We start from the raw sequence: 26851 nt of genomic DNA, 5'->3' as shown, positions 1-26851 counted from the left end.
GAGTATAAGCCGAGGGTGGTGCTGCACAAGGGTTAATGGTCCAAAAAGATGCTCCATAGATAAATACCTCCCCCCCATAAAATGCTGCACAAGGGTTAATGGTGGTCCAAAAAGATGCTCCATAGATAAATACGGCCCATATATTGCTGCTGCAATAAGACATACTTACCTCTCCTTTGCTGGGCGTCAGGTGCCGGTGTCGCTGCTGGCTCAGGCACCCGGCACTGGCGATATTCACCTGTCCCCGTTCCATCGCTGCGTGCCCCTCTGTCTCCCGGGTCTCTACCTTGACGTTCAGTCAGAGGACATAGCGGCGCATGGCGGTGGAACGGGGACAGGTGAATATAGCACTGCTCCCCGTCTACTCACCCCCTCCTGGTGCATGGTCTCTGCAGCTCCCCTGCTCCTTTCATGATCTCGGCCCCACAGCTCTTCCAGGTTTCAGCGGTACCACGTGACCGCTGAACGCAGGAAGAGCAGGGGTGCTGAGACCATGGAACAAGCAGGGGGGCTGCAGAGAGACGGGGGGATGAGTATGATCTCTGACACCCACGCTCCCCCGCTGTCCCCCGGTATATGACTAGAGTATATGCCGAGAGGGGGACTTTCAGCCTTAAAAAGTGGGCTGAAAATCTCGGCGTATATATGGTACTTGTCAGCATCCTGAAGGTTGTCCTAGGTAATCAGACATGTGAACAGCTCTCTCCTGATCCATCCATATACACATCACCATAGATTGAGGCTCTACAGCAGCTGAGGTGTATATGTAGATATAGATCACTATAGACACACTCTGCAGCATTATCTTATGTGGTATATGTACACACATCACTATAGACTCTTCACTGTAGTCATGTCATGCCTAGTGTGAGGACATCTGAAGCTCTTATCACCTCTGTGGATGTGCTGTGGCAGGCACGGATTGTGCTGCTTGCCACAGACAAAACACTGCTCTGTTCTTTCCATTACTGGAGTGATGACAGGTCAGCGCAGGGGCAGATACTGACAGCTGCTAAGTGCAGAGCACTGTACCAAGTCTGGCTGTGAGGTTAGATAAAGCGCAGAGCCATCAACAAAGTTGGTGCAGGGAGTGAAGTGAAAGGAGCAAAGGCAGAAACAAAATGTATTGGGGTGTTGTATATTACCATACAGCACAGATTAGCTTAAAGGGAACCTGTCAGCAGGATTGTGCACAGTAACCTACAGTGTCAGGTCAATGCCGTTATACGGATTAAAATGATACCTTGATTGATTAAATCCGTCTTGTGATTGTTGTTAAATCTTTATTTGTAGTTTTCAGTTAATGATATGCTCGTGCTCAGGGGTGGGCCTGTGGGGGGGTCGTCTTCATGTGGTGAGATGCAGCGTGTATTGGATGTGGTGAATCCGCCCGCTTCAGCGAACACATGTGAAATCACCGGTGTTCAGTAGCCAGCAGCGCTTGGACACAGCGGACATGTGCAGAGTCCAAAGTGCTGCTAATTCCTGATCGTGTGCTCATGCTCTTAATTGTCACACTCCTAACACTGTCCCAGGGACTATTATCCATGAGGGGAGTTATCTTTCAGGCAGTGTCCTCCCCAGAGCTTGGAAGAGGTCATTTTATATAGTGATAGAAGATGATTTACAACAAGGCATTATGATGCATGCACGTAGGACTATTTTTCAGCAGTCTGTTTGGAAAGGTCAAATATGGTGAGATTACCTTTAAATAAATCTTCCTATTTGACAAAGAACTTTATTTTTTTTAATCTTTTCTAGGGGGCTCATTCAGTTGGCCTCATGTGGTGGATGTTGGCCCGTGAAGTTCTTCGTATGAGAGGCACAATATCCCGTGAGCACGCATGGGAGGTCATGCCTGATCTTTATTTCTACCGTGATCCAGAAGAGGTCAGTGTTTAATGTTCAAGTTAAATATTAGTTCTATTTTATTGAGTCAAAGCATTTGGAACATCTTTACAAGTAAAACTTCTCTTGCTCTGCACATTTACAATAAGTGTTTAACTTGTGGCTTGTGGCATGTTTTGTTCCTGGTTCTAATAGTATGGATATATATTTTTTTGTACTATATAATGCTATGCAGTAGTGGTTGGTTACCAAATTCAGAACAAGTAAACATTTGCAGATGCATACAGTAGTTATGCCATATGATTGGGTGTAAGGGTGCTTCCAAATATGTAAGCTGCTGGACTTGCACTAGATTGTTAAAGGGAGTCTGTCACCCCCAAAATAGTATTTAAAATACTTAATTTATATAGGGAGCCTAGCACCTAATTAAGTCCTTTAAATAGGTCAAAATCGCTCTCCTTAAGTTATAGCGCTCCTTCCCTTCTGATCCCTGCTGTGGGCCCAGTTTCTGACCACATGGTCCTGTGTGCTCAAAGGAATAAATTGCTTATTAATTTTAAGTTTTCTCTTGTTAGGATTTTTTTTGCGAGGACTGAAGCAATTCTTGTTTTTTAAAAAAAAAATCGTTATAAGCGCTACAGAAGTACTGTGGGTGCAAAAAGGTCACTACACACATTGATGAAAGTGTAGTTTCCAAAATAAGGTCACTTATGAGGGGCTTCTGCTGATTCAGCAGTTTAGCGACTTTGCAATTGCAACTTGGCTTCCACAATCCATTTCAGTCAAGCAGTGCACCTTCCTTTCTATGCCACTCCAAACATTCAGTTTCTACTGAACAAGCCAATAGCAGCTTTCACTCATGTTTCTTTTCTTTCTCTCTCATTACAGCTTGTGAATATAAACCTTTTTTAGTTTAAAGCACCATTTTAGTTGCAAAGTAAATTAAAAAAACAATTCTTTCCTAGTTTATAATGCACCTAAAGAATTAACTATCTTCCAAAATATGCAATTTTTAAAATTGATACTTTTTGGGGTTAGAGAGATTTATGTAAAAATGGTTCTATTCTGCAGGCTATTGGCCTATTCCGGGAACCCAGCAGAGGGGCATTTCCAGTTCCACCACTGGCTCTGTATTAATCCTTTTCTCAGTGTGCACAGTTCTTGGTTTCCTGATGGATTCTTACATATGTTTCCACTCTTTCATTTTGTTGCTCAACATCCCTGTTCTTCCTTCTCCCTCCCCCCTTTTTCTTTTCCTTTTTTTTTTCCTTTTTCGTTTCATCTTTACTTGTAGATTTTCTCTCCCTTTTCTTTTCTGACCTTTACATTAAAGGGAATCTGTCACCCTTTTTTTCGGCTTGCAGCTGCTGGCATAGACATCGGGGGCTTATCTACAGCATTCTGTAATGCTGTAGATAAGCCTCCGATGTAACCTGAAAGATAAGAAAAACACGTTATATTATACTCACCGGGGTGGGCGTTGCGGTCCGGTCCGACGCCTCCCTTCATGCGATGACGTCCTCATCTCCCGTCCTGTAATGGCTGGGGCGCAAGCGCACTGCTCTGCCCTGTTGAAGGCAGAGCAGAGTCCTGCAGTGTGCAGGCGTCAGGAGAGGTCCGGGCGCCTGCGCACTGCAGAATTCTGCTCTGCCCTCAATAGGGCAGAGCAGTGCGCTTGCGCCGCAGCCATTACAGGACGGGAGAAGAGGACATCATCGCATGAAGGGAGGTATCGGACTGGACCGCCCACCCCGGTGAGTATAATATAACGTGTTTTTCTTATCTTTCAGGTTACATCGGAGGCTTATCTACAGCATTACAGAATGCTGTAGATAAGCCCCCGATGTCTATGCCAGCAGCTGCAAGCTGAAAAAAAGGGTGACAGATTCCCTTTAAACCACTGCTTGTTTACCACTCACATTTACTGCATACAATATAGGTTCTATGCTGTTTTCTCCCTTTTCATATAATTTACATTTTCATTTTAATCCATTTTATTATATTTTTACATTGATTTCACTCCTTTTTTGTCTTCATATTAACCTGATCACCAAGTGCGTTTATACACTTTCAAGCATTTTTTCAATATGATGTTAACTTAATAATATTTTAGAGGGCTGTTAATGCCTTTTCTTTGTCGCTTCATTGGGGGACACGGGTAACCATGGGTGTGTGTGCTGCTGTCGCTAGGAGGCTGACACTAGGCAGTAAAAAGGAAAATGGCTCCTCCTCAGCAGTGTACACCCACCAACGGGCACGAAGCACCTCAGTTTATGCTTAGTGTCTGTAGGTGGTGGACCTGGATCTGCATTTTCTTTTACAGGTTCCTTGTTTGTGTTTATCTTTTCCCCTTTGTTTTTCAGATTCATCTTTCTAGGGTAACGGTGTAATTTCTCACCCTGTTTTCCCACACTTATGTGACTGAGAGAGCAGTGTGGTTTCACCCATATCGCCCACTCTCGGACCCGCAGGCAGGACTTTGTCTCCTGTCACCCTTATAGGTGTTTCAGGGTGACTCCCGGTGGCCAGTCCTTGCCTTTTCCCCCCACCTCACCCCTCTTCTCGGAGAGGGCTGAGAGGAAGACGGTGGTCACCAGCAGTGGCCTCCCCCCTTCTTGTAAGGGGTTGATGCAGTCTTCTGCACAGTCTGGAGACGGTGCGGGAAGGAGGATCCCTGATGCCAGCGACCCTCTCCACCTGAGGGCTCCTGATGTGATCCTCAGCTGTGAAGAGGAATCGTGGACCTCACCTGCTCCTCAGCAGTAGCAACAAGGCTCAACTTATGCCCAACTGCAGGGGCTTCTCGTCCTCCCTCTAAGCCCACCGTGATTCATTATGCCTGCTGCAAACTAAAGTGGACTTTAGGTCTGCCTGTCCTGCAGCCCCTTCCACTATGTCTGCACCACACGAGCACTCCAACGCCTGGGATGAGAGCACACCCCTCCCTCTGGAGTGGGCTATTGCTATGTCTCAGTCGGTCTCTGACCTGACTAAAGTGTCCCAGTCCCTTGTCCAGTTCCTGGATCATCTTCCACATCTATCTGCCGCCACCAGTGCTCCAAATGCCTCTCGCGGTGATTCGCATGCACCTGACCATGACCTTCACAGGGACAGATCGGGTAAAAGAACTAGGAAGCGGGCTCTGTCTAGCTCCTCATCCAGTTCACCGGGCCCCCTCAGCACAATCCAGGATGCCCCTCTTTCCCCATTCCCCCTCCTCGGATGCGGATTCTCAGTCTGAGTCTGACTCTGCAGACCAGGCTTCCAGGACGCAGGACATGATAGCCTTATCGCAGCTATTATTCAAACTCTTAAACTAAAGGAGGAAGAAGCGCCTGCTCAGGACGACTCCATTTCAGTCAAACTGGTTAAACGTCCCTCCAGAGTTTTTCCCAATCACAAGGAGTTTGAGGCTACTATGGCCAAACATTAGTAACAACCCGAAAAGCGTTTTCCGGGAAGGAAACAACTGACCATTCTATATCCATTTAGTCCAGATCTTGTCAACAAATGGACAGATTCCCCTAAGGTGGATCTGCCGGTCTCTCACTTGTCCTCTAAAACAGTTCTGTCTATACGTGATGCGGTGTCTCTCAAAGATGCTACAGACAGGCAGATTGAGTCTTTGACCAAGTCGGCCTTTGAGGCGACTGGTGCTTCCCTCTGCCCCAGCTTCGCCTCTACCTGGGTGGTGAAATCCAAATCTGCCTGGGCCAAAATACTTTGCCAGGGCGTTGTAGCAGCAGCTCCTCTGGATGAGCTGGCAGATTTGGCAGACCAGATTGCTCACGCTGGCAAATATTTTCTGACTGCCTCTTTGGATGCAGCCCCCTGTTCTGCCTGAGCAAGCAGCAACATCATTGCCATTTGCCACTTCCTTTGGTTGGAGGTGTGGAATGCAGACCTGACCTCTAAGTTACTCGCCAACCTGCCCTTCCAGGGCTCTAGGCTCTTTGGGTCCAGCCTGGACTAGATAATTTTGGACGCTACCGGGGCTCTCTGCCCCAGTCCAGGCCAAAACATCGCATCAATAGAAAAGGACCACTGACCTTTCTCCTCTTCAGGTACCTCCTCCCAGCAGGACCATTCTTCCGCACCAGGGGATAGAAGGAAACCATCCTTCAGACCAGCCCCTCACTGGAGGCCTAAGGGTGGCTCCTCAAAGCTCTCTGGGTCCCGCGATCACAAGTTCTCCTCTAAATGACGGGTCACCCCCACCTGGAAGTCTTTCCAGGGTGGGAGGCAGGATTCTTCTCTTCAGGGATGCATGGTTGTCGGTGGTCTACGCCTGGGTCAAAGATCGTTACAGCCGACTGCCACTTCAGGATGGAGTCTTTATGCTCAGTGATCACCTCCGTGGAACCGGGGGGAGTTTCCTTGCTCTGTAGACATTCAGGATGCTTATCTTGGCATTGCTGTTTGTGTGCAGCATCAGAGATTTCTTCGGTTCGTGATCCATGAGGATCATCAGTTCACGGCCCTTCCTTTCGGCCTGGCGTCTGTCCCCACGGTCTTCACGAAAGTCATGGCCATCCTTTGCTCCAAGGGGATTCTCATAATCCCTTTTCTGGAGGATCTTCTGATCAAAAGGCTATCTTACTGAGACTGCAATCAGAGCCTCCAGGTCACTCTGGACACTGGTCCATCTCTGCTGGATAATCAACAGAGTAATCTTCCCTGATCCCAACTCAGCGTCTGGTATTCCTGGCCATGGAGTTCAACACGACCCGAGCTTGTCTTCCTTCCAAAGGACAAGTTTTTATCCCTCTGCCAGGGAATCTGATCCCTAAAGCACCCAGTCCCTCACCCCCTTTGGTCCTGCATGAGTCCTGGGGAAGATGATTGCCTCCTTGGAAGCCGTGCCCTTCGCCCAGTTCCACACCCGTCCTCTTCAGCTGGCCCTCCTGTCCGCCTGGGACAAGAGAACAGTCTCCCTAGACCGACCTATGCTTCTGCCTCTCAAGGTGAGGCAATCCCTGACCTGGTGGACGCTGTCCGCCTCAGTCCTGCGCGGGAGGTCCTTTCTTCCTCTTCAGTGGCAGGTCATCACCACCGACGCCAGTCTTTGGGTGGGGAGCGGTTTTCTTTCAGCATACGGCACAGGGTCTCTGGAAGGCTCAGGAAGCCCCTCTCCCCATCAATCTTCTGGAGATCAGTGCAATCTTCCTTGCCCTTCTCTGCTGGCAGTTCCTCTTCGCAGGCAAGCCGGTCCGCATTCAATCAGACAATGCCATGGCCGTGGCTTACATAAATCATCAAGGCGGGACTCGCAGCAAACGGGTCATGGCAGAGGTGACAAGAATTCTGCAATGGGTGGACCGTCACGTCCCTGCCATATCAGCCGTTCACATTCCGTGGATAGAAAATTGGGCAGCCGATTTTCCTGAGTCGTCAAGGCCTCGCATCATGCGAGTGGTCTCAGTCCTGCTGTCTTCATCCAAATATGTCAGAAGTGGGGCACGCCGGACATCAACCTCATTGCGACTCAGATGAACCACAAGGTTCCTCTGTAGCCTGGTCCCGGGAACCTCTGGCCATCTGCTGCAATGCCCTAGTGATCCCGTGGGCCCAGTTTTAGCTGCCTTATCTTTTTCCGCCTCTCCCCTTGATTCCGAGGATCGTGAAAGATAAAGACAAAGGATTCCCGTAATCCTGATGGCTCCAGACTGGCCAAGACGTCCTTGTTATGCGGAGCTGGTAAACATGCCTTCGGACGTTCCCTGGAGGCTTCCAGACCATCCAGATCTTTCACAACCCCCCCCCCCGGTGTTCCACCAGAGTTCTCAGTCTAACAGCATGGCCGTTGAGGCCTCAGTTCTGAAGGAGGCAGGTTTTTCTCATCAGGTCATTCAGACCATGATTAGGGCGATAGAACCAATATCCTCGCACATTTACCACAGGTATTGGAAGACCACCTTCCGGTGGTGCGAGGAAAACTGGTTTCCAATGTCTTTTTCCCTTCCTTCTATCCTGGGTTTTCTTCAAGCGGGTCTTGACTCAGATCTTTCCCTCAGTACCATTAAGGGTCAGGTTTCCACTCGGTCTATCCTTATCCAGAGGGATCTGGCTTATCAATAAGGACATTATCCTTCCTTTCCTATGTCCTTCCCCGGTTCATCCCCTGGAGAAGTCTCTCCACAAGCTGGATTTTGTCAGAGCTATTCGAGTCTACCTCTCTAGGACTGCTTCTTTTCGTCAAACAGATTCCCTTTTTGTCATCTCTGAAAGTCGTCGTAAAGGGCTTCCAGCTTCTAACTCCACTATCGCCTGTTGGATTTGTTCAGCGATACTGGAGGCTTACTGCGTTCAGAGTAAACAGCCTCTGGGAGTGAAGGCTCACTCCACCTGGGCCGTGGGGGTTTCCTAGGCTTTGTCCCAAGGCTTCGTTCTTACAGATTTGCAGGGCCGCAACTTGGTTGTCCTTTCACACCTTTACGAGGTTTTATAGGGTTCATACCCATGTGTTGTCTGATGCAGGCTTGAGTAGGAAGGTACTGCAGGCGGCGGTTGCGCATCGGCCGACCTAAGTCCATTCTCTTTGCATTTTTCTCTATTTCCACCCTTGAGACTGCTTTTAGACGTCCCATGGTTACCTGTTTCCCCAATGAAGCGATAGAGAGGGATTTTTGGTACTCGCCGTAAAATCTTTCTTGGAGCCTTCATTGGGGGACACAGTACCCTCCCTATTTGTACCTTCTTTGAGCCTACGTGCCTTTGGTTGCTACATATGTTGCGTTCTAGTTGCTTCTCCTACTGCTTTTACACCAACTGAGGTGCTTTGTGCCTGTCGGTGGGTGTATACTCCTGGGAAGGAGCTATTTTCCCTTTTTTCTGGCTACTTTCAGCCTCCTAGCGACAGCAGCACACACCCATGGTTACCTGTGTCCCCCAATGAAGGCTCCAAGAAAGATTTTATGGTGAGCACCAAAATTTCCTCTTTTAATCCCTTTCTGCCATCGGATGGAATAGTACGTCCGATGGCAGTACCCCCTGCTTTGATGTGGGCTCCGGTGATGAGCCCGCACCAAAACGGTGACATATATTAGCTGTTTTGAACAGCTGACATGTGCCTGCAATAGGCATGGTTGGAATTGTTATCCACCCACACCTATTAACTAGTTAAGTGCTGCTGTCAAACTCTGACAGCGGCATTTAATGCGTGCTTCCGGAAATACACGCACCGCTGACCCCTGTGGTCGGGGGGTCATCGGTTCATCGGCATAACAACCAGAGGTCTCATTGATACCTCTGGTTGTTGATGCCGGATTGCTATGAGCACCACCCTGTGGTCAGCACTCATAGCAATGCAGTAATTCTGCTACATAGAGGCGATCTGAGCATCGCCACTATGTAGCAGAGCCGATCGAGCTATGGCAGATTCTAGCTTCCCATGGAGGCTATCAAAGCATGCCAAAAGTGAAAGAAAAATATTTTTAAAAATATAAAAAAAATTAAAGTTTAACTCTCCCTTTCTCGCCTGATTCAAAATAAAACAATAAAAAGACATACACATATTTGGTATCGCCACGTTCAGAATTGCCCGCTCTATCAAAAAAAAGATTAACCTGATTGCTAAACGGCGTAGCGAGAAAAAACAAAACACCAGAATTAGGTTTTTTGGTCGCTGCGACATTGCATTAAAATGCAATAACGGGCGAGCAAAAGAACATATCCGCACAAGTGTTATTAAAAACGTCAGCTCGGCATGCAAAAAGTCCTCACCCAACGAGATCATGAAAATAGACTCGTAATGGCAGGTCAGTTTTAGCATTTAGTGAACCTAGCAAAAAAGCCAAGCAAAAACAAGTGTGGGCAATTTCACCGCACTTGGCATTTTTTTTTTCCCGTTTTCGAGTACACAACATGGTAAAACCAATGCTGTTCAAAAGTACAACTTGTCCCACAAAAAATAAGCCCTCACATGGCCATATTGATGGAAAAAATGGAGATTAGACCTACCGGTAATGTTATTTCCAGGAGTCCATCCTGACAGCACCATGGGGTTGTCCTTCCAGGGACAGGAAATGCACGAGAGTTTAAAAGGTCCCCTCCCACACCACACTCCAGTAATTTTTCCAAGTACCACACCAGTATGATGCAATTAAATTTTATTTAGATTTAGTACAAGCATAATGATACCAATACCAATCATAGGGAGGGAACTACCAGTGCTGTCAGGATGGACTCCTGGAAATAACATTACCGGTAGGTCTAATCTCCGTTTTCCAGGACGTCCTATCCTGACAGCACCATGGGGAATACCAAAGTAGGAATGAAACAATTTTTCTTTATCATTCTTTGGGGCTGGACAAAACGAGGGCACGATTATTTCTTGGTTTAGATTCTGCGGCGATACTACCTTAGGGAGAAACCTTGGATCTAGTTTGAGCGTTATGTGGTCCTCGAAGATCTGAATGTAGGGATTCTGGATTGAGAGGGCCTGGATCTCACCTAAACGTTTAGCTGAGGTGATAGCTACCAAAAAAGCAGTTTTTTGTGTGAGCTTTGAAATGTCCATTTCTGCAATTGGCTCATAAGGGGGCCTACACAGCGTGTTGAGTACCAGATTTAGGTCCCATGGGGGAACAGTTTTCCTCAATGTGGGTCTTAGCCTCTGGATGGCTTTAGTAAATCGCGCTATCCAAGGATGGGAGGATAGGGAGAAATTAAAGAAGGTACTCAAGGCTGCTATCTGGACTTTGAGTGTGCTCGGGGTCAGGCCCTTATCGAATCCGGCCTGTAAGAAGTCCAGGATCCGAGGGATATCAGGCCGAGATAGGTCTAGAGGGGCACTACCACTTTCTGTACAGAATCTCTTCCAGATTTTACAATATATCGCTCTTGTCACCGGTTTTCGGCTGGCCTGCAATGTGGAGATCACCTGGTCCGAGAGGCCATTGGACTTTAGGATGTCCCTCTCAGGATCCATGCTGCCAGTTGCAGGCTTCCTGGGTCTGGGTGTAACACTGGACCCTGGGAGAGTAAGTCTGGTATTGTTGGTAGGTGGAGTGGCCCCCTCTGAGCCATCTTTCTGAGGAGGAAAAACCAACTCCGCCTGGGCCAAAAAGGTATGATCAGCTTCACCCGAGCTCCTTCCTCCTGGATCTTCCTGAGGACCCTCGGTATTATGGCAATCGGCGGAAACCCGTATAGGAATCCCCTTCCCCAATTCTGGTCCAGGGCGTCGATTTCTTCCGGATGATCCGCCGGGTTGAGGGAGTAGAACCTCTTCAGCTTGGCGTTTTCCCTTGTCGCGAAGAGGTCTAGCTGGGGTGTCCCCCAGTGATGGCAAAGATCCTTGAAGATCTCCTCTTTTAGCTCCCATTCGGTGGTTCGGACTTCTTGTCTGCTTAGATAGTCGGCTATCCTGTTTTGGGAGCCCTCCAGGTGCACTGCTGATAGGGAGCGAGAATTGTTTTCTGCCCAGGTGAGGATGCGAGCTGCTAGCTTCTGAAGTTTCCCGTGCCTTGGGCCCCCCTGGTGGCGTAGGAAGGCTACTGTGGTCAAGTTGTCCGACATGATCTTTATATGTTGGTTCTGTAGTGTTGACCCGCTTCTCTTCAGAGTCTCCCAGACTGCTCGCAGCTCTCGGTAGTTTGAGGACTGTAAGCTGATATTCCTGGGCCACGTCCCTTGTAAGAATCTTCCTTCTAGGTGGGCTCCCCATCCTTCCCTGCTGGCATCTGTAGTGATGGTCACGCATGGAGACAGGATCCAAGGAACTCCCCGGCTGATGTTTCTGTTGCTGAACCACCATTTCAGAGATGATCTCAGCGCCGGAGACGGTCGGAACTTCTTGTCCAGCGAGGACTGCCGTCTGTCCCATTTCGTAAGGATCTCCTTTTGTAGGATTCTTGTGTGAGCCTGGCTCCACATGACACAGGGTATGCATGCGGTTAGGGTGCCCAGGACTTCCATCGCGGTCCTTATCGAAATCTGGTGTTGGCCGAACTGCCGCACCTTGTCCATGATGGGCTTCTTCTTCACCTCCGGCAAGAACGAGACCCTTTTTCTGGAGTCTAGCATTACCCCTAGGAATTTTTTCTGGGTGCTGGGCCGCAGATCTGATTTTTCTCTGTTTAGGATCCAACTTAGGCTCTCGAGGCTGAAAATTATTGAGCTGAGTTGTTCTTTTAATTTGGACACTGACCGGGATATTACCAAGAAGTCGTCTAAATAAGGCACGATGATTTTGTCTTTGTCTTTGTCTTAAGTCTGCCACGACTTCGGCCACCAGTTTTGTGAAAACACGAGGTGCTGATGCCAAGCCGAACGGAAGAACCTGAAACTGGAAGTGGTAGTGTTTGCCTCTTTTCTCTAGGGCGAAACGCAGGAACCTCTGAGATTGAGGATGGATGGGAACGTGATAATATGCGTTCTTTAAATCTATATATAGTGCACATGGATGCGTTCTGGTCTATTAGCGGGATGGCGGTTTTCAGGGATTCCATTCGGAACCTTTTGTAACGAATCCATTGATTCAATGGCTTTAAATTTATGATAGTTCGGCTTTCCCCCGATGGTTTTTTTTATTGTGAAGAGTGTAGAATAGTGGCCCTGACCTCTCTACCTTTGGGACAGGAATTACTACTTCCGTTTTTAACAGGTGTTTTATGTCTGCCCATACAGGGTCTACCATGGCTTCGGAACGGGTTTTGTAACCACAAATCGTGCTGGAGGGGATCTTGTGAACTCGAGGGTATAGCCCTGGGCAATTGTACTGAGGACCCATGGGTTCTGGGAGATGCGCTGCCATGCCCCTGCAAAGTGTTTTAGGCGCCCCCCTACCGGCATGGCGTCATTGCCTTCTGCTCCTGGAAGTTTGTCCGGAGCGAGACGGGGGAGCTCTACTTCTTCCCCCCCCCCCCCCCCCCTCGAGTACTCCCAGCGAGAAGATTTCCCTTTCCCTCTATATTCCTGCCTCTGGTATGGGCGGGACCTCTGAAAGGGAAATTGCCTTTTTGGTTTTTCCTCTGGAAAACCTTTTTTGTCGTCGGAGGCACTCTAGAATTTTATCCAAAGCTGGCCCAAATACCTTCCCGCCTGAGAAGGGTATGGAACATAACCTGGTAACTTATTTTTAGATTGGTAGTCCCCCAACCAGGTTTTCATCCATATGGCTCGACGGGCCGCGTTGGATAGGGAATTATTTCTGGCCGCAAACCGTACCGATTCTGCAGAAGCATCTGCCAGAAAACCGGTCGTGATTTTCAACAGGGGAATACTCTCAAGGATATCACCCCTAGGGGTTTTATCCTTTAACTGTTGTTCCAAGTGGTCGATCCATAAGTGCATGGATCTAGCGACCGATGTAGCGGCAATTTGCTTTTATCACTGCCGCTGAGGCCTCCCAAGCTCTTTTTAAGAGCACGTCGGCCTTTTTATCCATGGGCTCCTTGAGACTGGAAGAATCTTCAAAAGGAATCGAAGTTTTTCTCGACACCTTGGCCACCGGTGAATCGATCTTAGGCACCTCGTCCCAAGTGCTGATGTCCTCCTGGTTAAATGGAAGTCGCAGCTTAAAGTCTCGTGGCACGATCAGTCTTTTCTCCGCATCTTCCCATTCTTCCAGGATCATTGCCCGGATATGGTCATTAACTGGGAAGACCTGACGAATCCTGGCTCTAAGTCCCCCGAACATTGTGTCCTGGATGGATTGTTCTTTCGGGGTTTCCTCGATCTGCATCGTACTTCTTACTGCCCTCAGCAGCTCTTCCGTGTTTTCTGATGTGAAGAGGTACCTCTTCCCTGTTTCTAGGGGTTCCGAGGTAATCTCGCCCTCTTCCTCAGAGTCCGTGCCCCGTATCTCTTCCGATGATAGGTCGGACTCCCATCTAGGTCTTTTGGACTGGGACCGGCCGGAAGACTGAGTAGGTAGTATTCCGGAGACCGAGGCTTGAACTTCATCTCTGACAACTGCGCGCATCTCCGTGAGAAAGGCCGCCTGCTCGCCTCTGACGATTCGGAGTGTGCAATCTTCGCATAGGGACTTCTGGAAACAGAGGAGGCGCTGATGAGAGGCAGGAAAACAGGGCGAGCGGCGAGAGGACAGCGGAGGAGACCTTGTACCTTCCATGCGCTTGGCAGTTTGCTGGCACAGATGGGGCATTTAGGCTTGCCTGATGTCCTGGCTGTTGCTGGCGCTGGTGTCGCTTTATCCTAGAAAGACAGGAGTCCTCCCTTTAAAAAGAAGCTCCTGTCTCTGGCCATCCTGCCCCTGTGCCCTTTACTCACGGACGCTGCTTCTGGCTGGACACTGGTCCTAGTGTCCATGCTGGCGGCGTCTGACAAACTTAGGCGTCTGTCACCTCACAATCTGCCTGGAGCCGGTGCGCTGGTCTCCCGCTTCCCCCCGCTCTTATCCTACCTTGTCTTGCGCAGGAACGCTCCTTCTGCCGCCCTGTGACGCGTCCTCCGTGCCCCGACCGGAAGTCGTCCTCCCTGGGCGCCCGGAAGTGACGCGCCGCTGCTCTGCATTCTGGGCCTCGCGGGAGCCGCGCTGGGGAAGCGGGGATGAGTCCTGGAGCGACGCTCCAGGGGACACCCGGCGGAGAACCCCCCTTAGGGGGGTGCCGCTTACATGGTCCGACCCGGAGGAGTTGGCGGTTAGGACCCCGCACCTCCTGGCCCCGTTAAGATCCTCTCTCTCTTCTCCTGTATGCCGCGGCTGCGGCGCTCCCGTGCCTGTCCTTACAGGGACAGGAAAAACACTGGAGTGTGGTGTGGGAGGGGACCTTTTAACCTCTCGTGCATTTCCTGTCCCTGGAAGGACAACCCCATGGTGCTGTCAGGATAGGACGTCCTGGAAATAAAGTTATGGCTCTAAGAAGGAGGGGAGCGATAAATGAAGATGCAAAACCGAAAAAAAGCTCTGGTCATGAAGGGGTAAAAAAGTCTACTTATTTTCATCCTGTGAGCTGCACTTCTATCACTGTGGTTGTCCTGAGGAGGGAGGTGTGTTTTGAAACACCGTTGATAAAAACCGCATTTACATTTCCACGGTCTCCTGCATCTTCTACTATTGGCAGCATAGATTTATCTCCACCTTTCTCCAGTTTTACAATGAAAATATATGGGGATTAACGCAAATGCTCTGGAAAAGCACCATGGCTCCTTGAAAACACCTCCCACCCTCCAAAAATACAGCAAATTTTGTTCCATCAAATCCATATACTCCCTCCCTTCTGGGCCCTGCAGTGTGCCGTACTGTAGTGAGGAGACCCCACTTAATTTTCAGGGTGCATGTTTCCAGAAGCACGAAGTACAGTCACTACAGTGGTAGAGTTGCAATTTTGACTTCACAACATCCATTGCTGATTGTCCCTGGCAAACACATGTGCATTTATTTAAGATTGTCACGACACCTGTAATTCCTCAGGGAAAGTGATGGCTGCCTGCCCAGAGATTACACAATATCAGACCACAAACAAGCAGATAGTAAGACATGCAGGAAATCGTCGTGGATAGCTATTTTGTGTGCTTTAGCTATGTAGTAAGGGCATCAAATTTCAGTTTGGAAAATGCAAATTTAGTGATCTGCATTTACCACTACCTATGTTCCTGAAAAAAAGCCTCCCACTTGCTGGGACAAACAAGCATTGCAAAGTTACTATTGCACAAAGCACCAATTTTTCAGTTCTAACATGTCACTGTCGGGAAGGTGAAACCCGGCTTTGATATTGACGAGTTTCTGCAATTAATCAACTTTCAACATCTAAACTGAGATCATATTGAACTGGATATTTTTGATGGCCAATGCATTTTCTGAAATTCTTTTGCCTGTTATGTTAAACCATGGTAGTTGTAGCAGACAATTGGGATTTGTATTGCAAGGTTTGTAATTTTGTCTGGTCTTCAAGCATTTGCTGATGCTTAGTTTTGCAAATATTTTTTATTTTAATATCAGATTGAGAAAGAGGAGCAAGCTGCTGCCGAGAAGGCTACCACAAAGGAGGAATACCAGGGTGAATGGACTGCACCTGTCGCAGAATTTAATACAACTGAAGTTGCTGACTGGTCAGAGGGAGTTCAGGTTCCTTCAGTGCCCATTCAACAGTTTGCTGGTATGGAGCAGTTTTGTTATTAAAAATTGCCATAAAATGTTTCATGACATTTAATCTACTTCTAATATTCTAACCTAGATCGCCCTGAACTTCCAGCAGTGCCCAAGGTTCCAGGTAAGAAATTTAAATATAAAAATCAATCTTCGTGTAAAATGTTGACATAAATCCTAATTTGGGTTCTGTTTACACTGCACGTGAAACTCTACTTGCTTGACTTTAACCCCTCACTGCCAGCTGAAAGAATAGTATGTCAGCTGGCAGTATCCCCCCCCCCCCACCCCCGCATTGAGGGCTCAGGCGTTGAGCCTGCATCAAAGCCGGGACTTGTCAGCTGTTGTGAACAGCTCACATGTGCCCTCAATAGGCGCAAGTGGAATCTCTCTACTTGCCCCTATTAACTAGTTAAATGCCGCTGTCAAACAGCGACAGCGGCATTTAAATGGCGCTTCCGGACGCCGGGCTGGAAATGCGCTCACCAATGACCCCTGTCGGTGTGTCGGCATAACAACCAGAGGTCTCCTTGTGGTGGGCACTCGTAGCAATGCTGTCATTCTGCTACATAGAGGCGATGCTTAGAGCCGATCAAGCTATGGCAGCTTCCATGGGAGGCTATTAAAGCATGCCAAAAGTTACAAAAAAAAGTTTTTAAAAATATGAAAATAAATAACAAGTTTAAATCACCCCCCCTTTTGCCCCATTCAAAAATTAAACAAAATAAAATCAAACTGACATTGGGTATCACCGCTTTAAATATCGCCCGATCTATCAATAAAAAAAAAGTTTAACCTCATCGCTAAACGGCATAGCGAGGAAAAAATCAAAACGCCAGAATTACGTTTTTTTTCTCGCTACGACATTGCATTAAAATGCACTAACGGGAGATCAAACAAACGTATCTGCACAAAAGTGGTATCATTAAAAACGTCAGCTTAGCGTGCAAAAAAAATAAGCCCTCACCCAACCTGAGATCACGAAAAATGGAGACGCTACGGATCACGGACAATGGCACAAATTTTTTTTTTTTTTTTGGCAAACTTTGAAATTTTTTTTCACCACTTGGATAAAAAAAGAACCTAGATATGTTTGCAGTCTATGAACTTGAAATGACCTGGAGAATACTAATGGCAGGTCAGTTTTAGCATTTAGTGAACCTAGCAAAAAAGCCTAACAAGTGTCTTGCACTTTTCTTGTACTTTCACCGCACTTGGAATTTTTTCCTGTTATCATGCAGACTCGTACCAAGTTTAATTGTACACGTTAATGAATTATTGCAATGTATGTCGCCTAAATAAGCGTTTTAAGAACTTTGATGGCAAATCCTTGAGAATTGGCAGCTCTAAAGTTAATTTAGGACAATTTTTATTTATAAATATGTGCAGCAATGTATATAAAATATTAACGTCTTCAATTCTTATTTTTAGCGGAAGACTGGAGTTCACAGCCTGCTAGCACGGATGATTGGTCTGCTGCTCCAACTGCTCAAGCATCGGAGTGGGTTGGAACAACCACTGAATGGTCCTAAAGAATTGTCTGGTGTCAGTTTTGTTGGTGCCTGCTATGATCCCAGAATAAACATGAACATGTTTTCAAATTAAAAGTGGTATTAAATCTTCATTAACCTCTTAGTGACAGCCAATTTGGTACTTAATGACCAAGCCAATTTTTAGAATTCTGACCACTGTCACTTTGAGTTTATAGCTCTGAAACGCTTTAGCGTGTATCACTGATTCTGAGATTGTTTTCTTGTGACATATTGTACTTCATGTTAATGGTAAAATTTCTTCACTATAACTTGCGTTTATTTATGAAAAACAGATTTGGCAAATTTAAAATTTAGCAGCTTTCAAACTTTTAATTTTTGTACCCTTAAATCACAGATGTGTCACACAAAATAGTTAATAAATAACATTTCCCACATGTCTACTTTACATCAGCACAATTTTGGAAGCATAATTTTTTTTTTTTTGTTAGGATATTATATGGGTTTAAAGCTGACCAGCGATTTCTTATTTTTCCAACAAAACTTACAAAACCATTTTTTTTAGGGACCACCTCACATTTGAAGTGTGCGGAGGGTCCATATAACAGAAAATACTAAAGTGACACCATTCTAAAAATTGCATACCTCAAGGTGTGCAAAACCACATTCAAGAAGCTTAACCCTTCAGGTGCTTCACAAGCACTAAAAACCATGTGGAAGGAAAAACAAACATTTTACTTTTCACAAAAAATTTACTTTGGAACCAATTTTTTTTTTTTTTTTATTTTCACAGAGGTATCAGGAGAAAATGGACCACAAAATTTGTTGTGCAATTTCTCCTGACTATGCCGATACCCCATATGTCGGGAAAACCACTGTTTGGGTGCATGGCAGGGCTCAGAAAGGAGGGATCACCGTTTGACTTGTTGAACGCAAAACTGGCTGGAATCAATAATGGCGTGATGTTGCGTTTGGAGACCCCATGATGTACTTAAATGGTGGAAACCCCCAATTCTAACTCTAACCCTAGCCCCAAAATGGAAATACTTTTATCTTATTATTTTTACTAAACTGAAGTGGGGTTTGATTTACTTTTTTTTTTTTTTTTTTTTTTTTTCTTTTAACTGGTAGGGTCTATCATAGTGATCAAAATGTTGCTGGGTGCCACCTGGAAGATCTCAGCGGGCGCACTGCGCCTGCGCCTGCCATTTTCTCCCAGAAGATGTAATAATGAGACCAAGGAGGGCACTACCAAATAAGAATTAGGGATACTCCTGCAGTCAGTAAAAAACATACACTGTAAGAAAGTAGAAAAGCTACTGACCAAAGAAGAGCAGGGATCACCAGAGAATATAGTAAATTTTATTGGACAACCATAAACACCATATAAAAACACTTAAAGGTCATAAAACATGACAAGGCATACACAAGGCTCATAATAAAGCCAACAAGACATCAGCCACTTTTTCAGTTGTGGGGGAACAGTTCAACGTAATGTGTAAGCAATGGAGGTGACAAGCAAAAAACAATTATTGTAAATGCATATGGTACACTAAATAGATCAGATAATTGCGAATATCACTGTCCCCTATCTGTAGCAGCAGTAATAATGGTCGTTTGCCCATGAGAATGAACACATCACAGTGCTATAATGGTGTGAAAAAGGCATCAGAAACACACATAAAACAGATAGTGGGCAATGGAATCAAAGACTCACAATTTGCATAAATACCTCAAAATGCCCTGAGGAGTGACCAAAGAATTATTTGAAATATTCACAATATAGGAAAATAGCATATAGTCTTGTCCATACCAATAAGTAAACCACGGTCCTAATAAACTCAAGCCATATCAAGCAATGCAGCAACAGTGCAGATAGAAGTTAAGGACAGGCTGAAATAAAACCAAGGTGAATGGAGACCATATCACGCATCAACTGAAAATGGAGATGCAATATACTCAAATAGAGGTGAGAAAAAGGTACTGCCCGCACTATCCTGGTAGCATTCATTTACATGGGGGAGCTTGTGGAGTGCCCGACGCGTGTCGCCACCGCAAGGTGGCTTTGTCGGGCTGGAGAGTATGCAATGGAAATCCCATAAATATGTTCCATAATAAACATAATAGATTGCAGCTGAGGCAAATTACCTGATCAGTCGCATTGGATGAAAGCACGAAGATGCGCCGTCAGACGGAGACCAGAGGTATGACCCATGACACCATTACTTCCGGGTAAATGCACATAAGTTCATTAGAGGTGCCCGACATGACAAATCATACTGCGCATGTGCAGAAAAGATGGTAGTCGTGGTAACTAGAAGACGCTAGTATTGAGTGATCCAACGCAATAAATCATTAAACATGTGACATAGCAATTCCCCACTGTGCAGATGCAGGGAGAGTAATCATCACAGTGACTGTAGACCTGATCGGTCGCATTGGATGAGAGCACGAGGACGCGCCGTCAGACGGAGACCAGAGGTATGACCCGTGACACACCATTACTTCCGGGTAAATGCACATAAGTTCATTAGAGGTGCCCGACATGGCAAGTCATACTTCGCTTGCGCAGAAAAGATGGTTGTCGTGGTAACCAGAAGACTCTAGTATTAAGTGATCCAACACGCTGAATCATTAAACGTGTGTGACATAGCAATTCCCCACTGCGCAGGTGCAGGGAGAATAATTCTCACAGTGACTATAGGCACTAATACTTTGAATAATCCAGCGCGCACGTAATATAATCCAAGAGAAAGGGTACAAACAAATAAGCTGCTTATCTCCCAAAAAGATAAACTGAAGATAGTATGATGTAAACAAGACATAATAGTTAAATATTGAGTAGACAAACAAAGTACTCATTGCGCATATAAAGTACCGCCTATAAAAAAGGGACTCCATAGTCAGATATTGTTTAAAAAAAAAAAAAAAGGGTGGAAATGCGCTAATGGAGCTTCCAAAGAAAAGCAATTCCCCATACGCAGATATAACGAGGATAATAGCAAAACAGGCAATGACGCTATTGCTTCAAGTCACTATGGTGCAGGTAATTATCAATGCGCATGCGCTAGAGTCGAACACGTAAATTCAAACATTGCGTATTCAAGCACTGGGTGATGTAATGCGCTGGTTAATTAAAGCTGGAAAGCTTCACCCAGCACTCGCGCTAGCGCACAGAAAATAGCTGCTTTAATTGCAAGTAGTGCTGCTGAGCATATTTAAATTCACATAGTCGACGCCGGGGGACTTCATGGGGGGGTTGCAGGGACAACGGAGGTACTGGAGGGATCAGGGAACCCTATTTCCCCCTCCTCTGATGTGCGATCATTTCAGAGGAGAGAGAAATTAAATGGAAAATCTGACTTTTTTTTTTCCTTTGGTCACTGTTATACCGTTAACGGCGATCGCAATAACGGGGTTGGTAAAAACTGACCCGAATCATGTTCACTGGGGTCTCTGCTACCCCAGGTAGCCAAGATCCAGGAGAAATTCTGACTTTGGGGGGGGGTGGCACTTTACCCTTATTCCTCAGTGCCATTGAAAAGCGGTTCCCTTTAGGCTAACTTCACACGTTGCGGAATTCCATTCCGCGGGAAAACTGCCTTTTAAATTCCCGCAATTTTCCTGCGGAAAAACTAGCGATTTAAAAGCGTAATTAGCTTGCAGAATGCTAGCATTTTCCAATCGATCTGTAGCATCGCTTGGAGAACTGATTGACAGGTTGGTCACACTCGTCAAACAGTGTTTGACGAGTGTAACCAACTTTTTACTATTGATGCTGCCTATGCAGCATCAGTAGTAAAAAGATCTAATGTTAAAAATAATTTTAAAAAAATCGTGTTTTTCTCACCTTCCGACGTCCCGCGCAGCGTTCCCGATCATTGTGATGCTCCTGTTCCCAGTAATGCCTTGCGAGACCATTGACGTAGCGGTCTCGCGAGACCGCTACGTCATCACAGGTCCTTACTGGGAACGGGAGTTGGCGGGAGCATCTGTAAGGCTGCGCGGAAAGGTGAATATAACCTGATGATTTTTTTTTTTTTTTTTTCTATTTTTTTACATGGATATGGTACCCATAGCCTGGAGGAGTCTCCTCTCCTCCACCCACTGGGTACCATCCGCAAATGTTCTGCTTACGTTTCGCATGGTGAGCACAACCAAATGCGGAAAGTAAGCAGAACAATACATTCTTCTGTGGGCGGAATCGCCGCGATTCCGCAAAATTAATGAGCATGCTGCGTATTATACCGCTGAGGGAAAAAACGCAGCATTAGCACAGCATTGCGGAATCCCATAGGATTGCATGTTTTTTTGTTTTCGCGGCAAAATTACGCGTTAAAAATTGCCGCGAAAAACACGCAACGTGTGAACGCAGCCTTACTGCCATCGTTGAAAGGCATATCGGCGGTCGTTGGGTTAAAAGATGAGCGAATTTGTTCTGATTTTGGCCTCAAAAAATGATTTTGACATATTCAGGCCATATTCTAACACTGTTAGTGCCAAATGTACAGTTGTGGCCAAAAGTATTGAAACCCCTGCAATTCTGTCAGATAATACTCAGTTTCTTCCTGAAAATGATTGCAAACACAAATTCTTTGGTGTTATTATCTTCATTTAATTTGTCTTAAATGAAAAAACACAAATAATTGTCCTAAAGCCAAATTGGATATAATTCCACACCAAACATAAAAAAGAGGGTGGACAAAAGTATTGGCACTGTTCGAAAAATCATGTAATGCTTCTCTTGTGTAATTAACAGCACCTGTAACTTACCTGTGGCACCTAACAGGTGTTGGCAATAACTAAATCACACTTGCAGCCAGTTGACATGGATTAAAGTTGACTCAACTTCTGTCCTGTGTCCTTGTGTGTACCACATTGAGCATGGAAAAAAGAAAGAAGACCAAAGAACTATCTGAGGACTTGAGGAACCAAATTGTGAGGAAGCATGAGCAATCTCAAGGCTACAAGTCCATCTCCAAAGACCTGAATGTTCCTGTGTCTACCGTGCGCAGTGTCATCAAGAAGTTTAAAGCCCATGGCACTGTGGCTAACCTCCCTAGATGTGGACGGAAAAGAAAAATTGACAAGAGATTTCAACGCAAGATTGTGCGGATGTTGGATAAAGAACCTCGACTAACATCCAAACAAGTTCAAGTTGCCCTGCAGTCCGAGGGTACAACAGTGTCAACCCGTACTATCCGTCGGCATCTGAATGAAAAGGGACTGTATGGTAGGAGACCCAGGAAGACCCCACTTCTTACACCGAGACATAAAAAAGCCAGGCTGGAGTTTGCCAAAACTTACCTGAAAAAGCCTAAAACGTTTTGGAAGAATGTTCTCTGGTCAGATGAGACAAAAGTAGAGTTTTTTGGGCAAAGGCATCAACATAGAGTTTACAGGAGAAAAAAAGGCATTCAAAGAAAAGAACATGGTCCCTACAGTTAAACATGGCGGAGGTTCCCTGATGTTTTGGGGTTGCTTTGCTGCCTCTGGCACTGGACTGCTTGACCGTGTGCATGGCATTATGAAGTCTGAAGACTACCAACAAATTTTGCAGCATAATGTAGGGCCCAGTGTGAGAAAGCTGTGTCTCCCTCAGATGTCATGGGTCTTCCAGCAGGACAATGACCCAAAACACACTTCAAAAAGCACTAGAAAATGGTTTGAGAGAAAGCACTGGAGACTTCTAAGGTGGCCAGCAATGAGTCCAGACCTGAATCCCATAGAACACCTGTGGAGAGATCTAAAAATGGCAGTTTGGAGAAGGCACCCTTCAAATATCAGGGACCTGGAGCAGTTTGCCAAAGAAGAATGGTCTAAAATTCCAGCAGAGCATTGTAAGAAACTCATTGATAGTTACCGGAAGCGGTTGGTCGCAGTTATTTTGGCTAAAGGTTGTGCAACCAAGTATTAGGCTGAGGGTGCTAATACTTTTGTCTGGCCCATTTTTGGAGTTTTGTGTGAAATGATCAATGTTTTGCTTTTTGCTTCATTCTCTTTTGTGTTTTTTCATTTAAGACAAATTAAGTGAAGATAATAATAGCAAAGAATTTGTGTTTGCAATCATTTTCATGAAGAAACTGAGTATTATCTGACAGAATTGCAGGGGTGTCAATACTTTTGGCCACAACTGTATGTCATATGATCGGTTCCGAACATATTCGGCAATTTCTACTCTCATTGACTCTAATGACGTTCGGCTGTGTTCGAAGAATATTGCAAAAACAATATTCAATTCTGATCGTATTTGGAACCATATCCGAACAAATTCGCTCAAGATAACAACATTTCTCCAGCATTTTTAAACACATGTACACACTTTCCTTTTGTTTATTTATAACATAATATTTATAAAGGGTCGTTAAAAAAAAAAAATCAACTCGATAGTAAAAATAACTAACTTCTTAACAACTGTTGATACACCTTTTAACGGCGGCAGTTAAGGGTTCTTATTCCTTAGCGCTGCGTTTGTCTCCTCTGATATGTTATAGCAGGGTTCCCCAACTTCAGTCCTCAAGGCCCACCAACAGGTCATGTTTTCAGGATTTCCTTAGTATTGCCCAGGTGATAATTGCATCACCTGTACAATACAAGGGAAATCCTGAAAACATGACCTGTGGGTGGGTCTTGAGGACTGAAGTTGGGGAACCCTGTGTTATAGCATATCAGAAGAGAGAGAAATTTGGTTCCCCAAGGCCTCACCCAAGCACATTAGGAAATTTTTCCTATTGGTTCATGTTGATCACTGATGGGGTCTATCACAGTGATCAAAATAAAGAGGGATTTGATTTACTTTTTTTTTTTTTTTATCACCCCCCTTCAATGGATAAATTTTTTTTTTTTTAACTTTACTGTTGGGGCAGGAGTTAATTTCTTTTTAGAAGTAAAAAAAAAAGTGACTATGACTGCCAGATTTGAGCGCGATTGCTTGCGACTCGAGTTTGCATCGAGTGCTGTTGTATGTAAAGAGTGTCACAGATCCTCCACATGTTGTTTTTCTTTTTAGATGTCTTAACAGCCTCGAAACATGTGCGGCAAGAACTTGAGCATGTCACTTGAGCACCCGTAATATCTGGTGCATACCTGTGCATCCGATACCAACTGGAGTAGCGAGCACTTGCACTCAACTCTGGTGAGCATATTCAATATAACAACCTAATGTTATCAAATTCTATTGTACCTGTCGGTTCAAAATGGTCATTACAGCCCCTAGATAAAATCTTTGAGAGGTGTGGTTTCCCAAATAGTGTCATTTTGTGGTTTTTCACTGTTGAGGCACATCAGGGGCTCTCCAAGCAAGACCGTGCCCATCTTCCATGCCAGACTTTTGCGTTCAAAAAGTCAAACGCTGCAGGGTGTGGCCTAGGCATCCAGCAGTACAGATGTGCTGTTACAGCTCCTGCTCCTAAACTGCTCTCTTTCCACCTAAAAAGAGTTTCTAAGACATTGAAAAGGTCCTACAGACCTACATACATTACTACCCACGTAACAGCTTTACCAGGACTTTGGACAAAGAAGACCCTGTGGACCGAGATGCCGAGGACCGCCAGTATATACTGAGCTGGACTGACTGTCCCTGGCGAGGCTGTGGAGTCCCGTGAGCGTTTTCTCTTGAGTCATTGGTTACGGTTTACTGATACACACTGGGGCTTTTCTCCACTCCCTCCCCCTCCTCTTCCTATTCAGACATTGCTTCAATTGGATCATTCTCCCTCTTCATCAATAAAGTTAATCATGTTTCTATATTTTCAAGTACTCAGAGACATTGAATTTAAACAAGCACTAAATCTTTATATTCTTTCTGGAATGTTTCATTTACCCAAGAATACTTGGCTTTCATTTGCAACAGATATTGAAAGAAACTCTGCCATCTGCTGTTCATCAGATTGAACTATAGCTCAAGCCAGTCTTAATAGATGCAGCTTTATTCTGATTATCCTCTTTCTGCCAAAATAATGAACACTATATAGACCTATTATAGGTTTTCTGAATTTGTTTAGTGACAAATTACCAATTATTTGAATTCTTTTTGGATCGTTCTATAGATTATGAACACTGTCTTTTTTCTGCAAGAGGTATTGGGAGAAGCGTTCTACAGTCATGGCCAAAAGTTTAGAGAATGACACAAATATTAATTTTTACAAAGTCTGCTGCTTCATTTTTTCTAATGGCAATTTGCATATACTCCAGAATGTTATAAAGAGTGATCAGCTTAACAGCAATTACTTGCAAAGTCAATATTTGCCTAGAAAATTAACTTTTTCCCCCAAAACACATTTCAACATCATTGCAGCCCTGCCTTAAAAGGACCAGCTAACATCGTTTCAGTGATTGATCTCCAGCCCTGTCCTCATCAACACCCACACCTGTGTTAATGGAGCAATCTGTCATGATTAAGTAAGAATGACACCACTGGACACTTTAAAAGGAGGCTGGTGCTTGGCATTATTGTTTCTCTTCTGTTAACCATGGTTATCTCTAAAGAAACACATGCAGTCATCATTGCACTGCACAAAAATGGCCTAACAGGGAAGAGTATCGCAGCTAGAAAGATTGCACCTCAGTCAACAATCTATCGCATCATCAAGAACTTCAAGGAGAGAGGTTCCCTTGTTGCCAAATAGGCTCCAGGGCGCCCAAGAAAGACCAGCAAGCTCCAGGACCGTCTCTTAAAAGTGTTTCAGCTGCGGGATCGGGCTACTAGCAGTGCAGAGCTTGCTCAGGAATGGCAGCAGGCAAGTGTGAGTGCATCTGCACGCACTGTGAGGCGGAGACTCTTGGAGCAAGGCCTGGTCTCAAGGAGGGCAGCAAAGAAGCTACTTCTCTCCAGAAACAACATCATGGACAGACTGATATTCTGCAAGAGGTACAGGGAGTGGACTGCTGAGGACTGGGGTAAAGTCATTTTCTCTGATGAATCTCCTTTTCGATTGTTTGGGACATCTGAAAAACGGCTTATTCGGAGAAGACCAGGTGAGCGCTACCACCAGTCTTGTCTCAGGCCAACTGTCAAGCATCCTGAAACCATTCATGTGTGGGGTGGCTTCTCAGCCAAGGGAATGGGCTCTCTCTCAGTCTTGCCTAAAAACACAGCCATGAATAAAGAATGGTACCAGAATGTCCTCCAAGAGCAACTTCTCCCAACCGTCCAAGAGCAGTTTGGCGATCAACAATGTATTTTTCAACATGATGGAGCACCTTGCCATAAAGCAAAGGTGATAACTAAATGGCTCAGGGAACAAAACATAGAGATTTTGGGACCATGGCCTGGAAACTCCCCAGATCTTAATCCCATTGAGAACTTGTGGTCAATCATCAAGAGACGGGTGGACAAACAAAAACCTTCAAATTTAGACAAAATAAAAGCATTGATTTTGCAAGAATGGACTGCTATCAGTCAGGATTTGATCCAGAAGTTGATTGAGAGCATGCCAGGGAGAATTGCTGAGGTCCTGAA

General features: G+C 45.6%; 1 protein-coding gene across 1 annotated transcript in view; it reads left to right on the top strand.

Moving 5' to 3' along the window:
* LOC141066436 (small ribosomal subunit protein uS2) overlaps positions 1 to 17508 on the top strand; it is a 58695-nt gene extending 41187 nt beyond the window's left edge. Inside the window, exons 5-8 of the mRNA XM_073557980.1 lie at positions 1762 to 1890; positions 15755 to 15911; positions 15990 to 16025; positions 17333 to 17508. Coding sequence (XP_073414081.1) covers positions 1762 to 1890; positions 15755 to 15911; positions 15990 to 16025; positions 17333 to 17433 — 423 coding nt within the window. The 3' untranslated portion in view covers positions 17434 to 17508. The remainder of the gene's footprint in view (positions 1 to 1761; positions 1891 to 15754; positions 15912 to 15989; positions 16026 to 17332) is intronic.
* Positions 17509 to 26851: the final 9343 nt, after the last annotated feature.

Source organism: Dendrobates tinctorius, unplaced genomic scaffold (genome assembly GCF_039654945.1).
Source record: "Dendrobates tinctorius isolate UK_male_01 unplaced genomic scaffold, ASM3965494v1 ptg000012l, whole genome shotgun sequence".
Taxonomy (NCBI): Eukaryota; Metazoa; Chordata; class Amphibia; order Anura; family Dendrobatidae; genus Dendrobates; species Dendrobates tinctorius.
The sequence above is the reverse complement of the archived record's forward strand: the minus strand, read 5'-3'. Positions and strand labels throughout refer to the sequence as shown.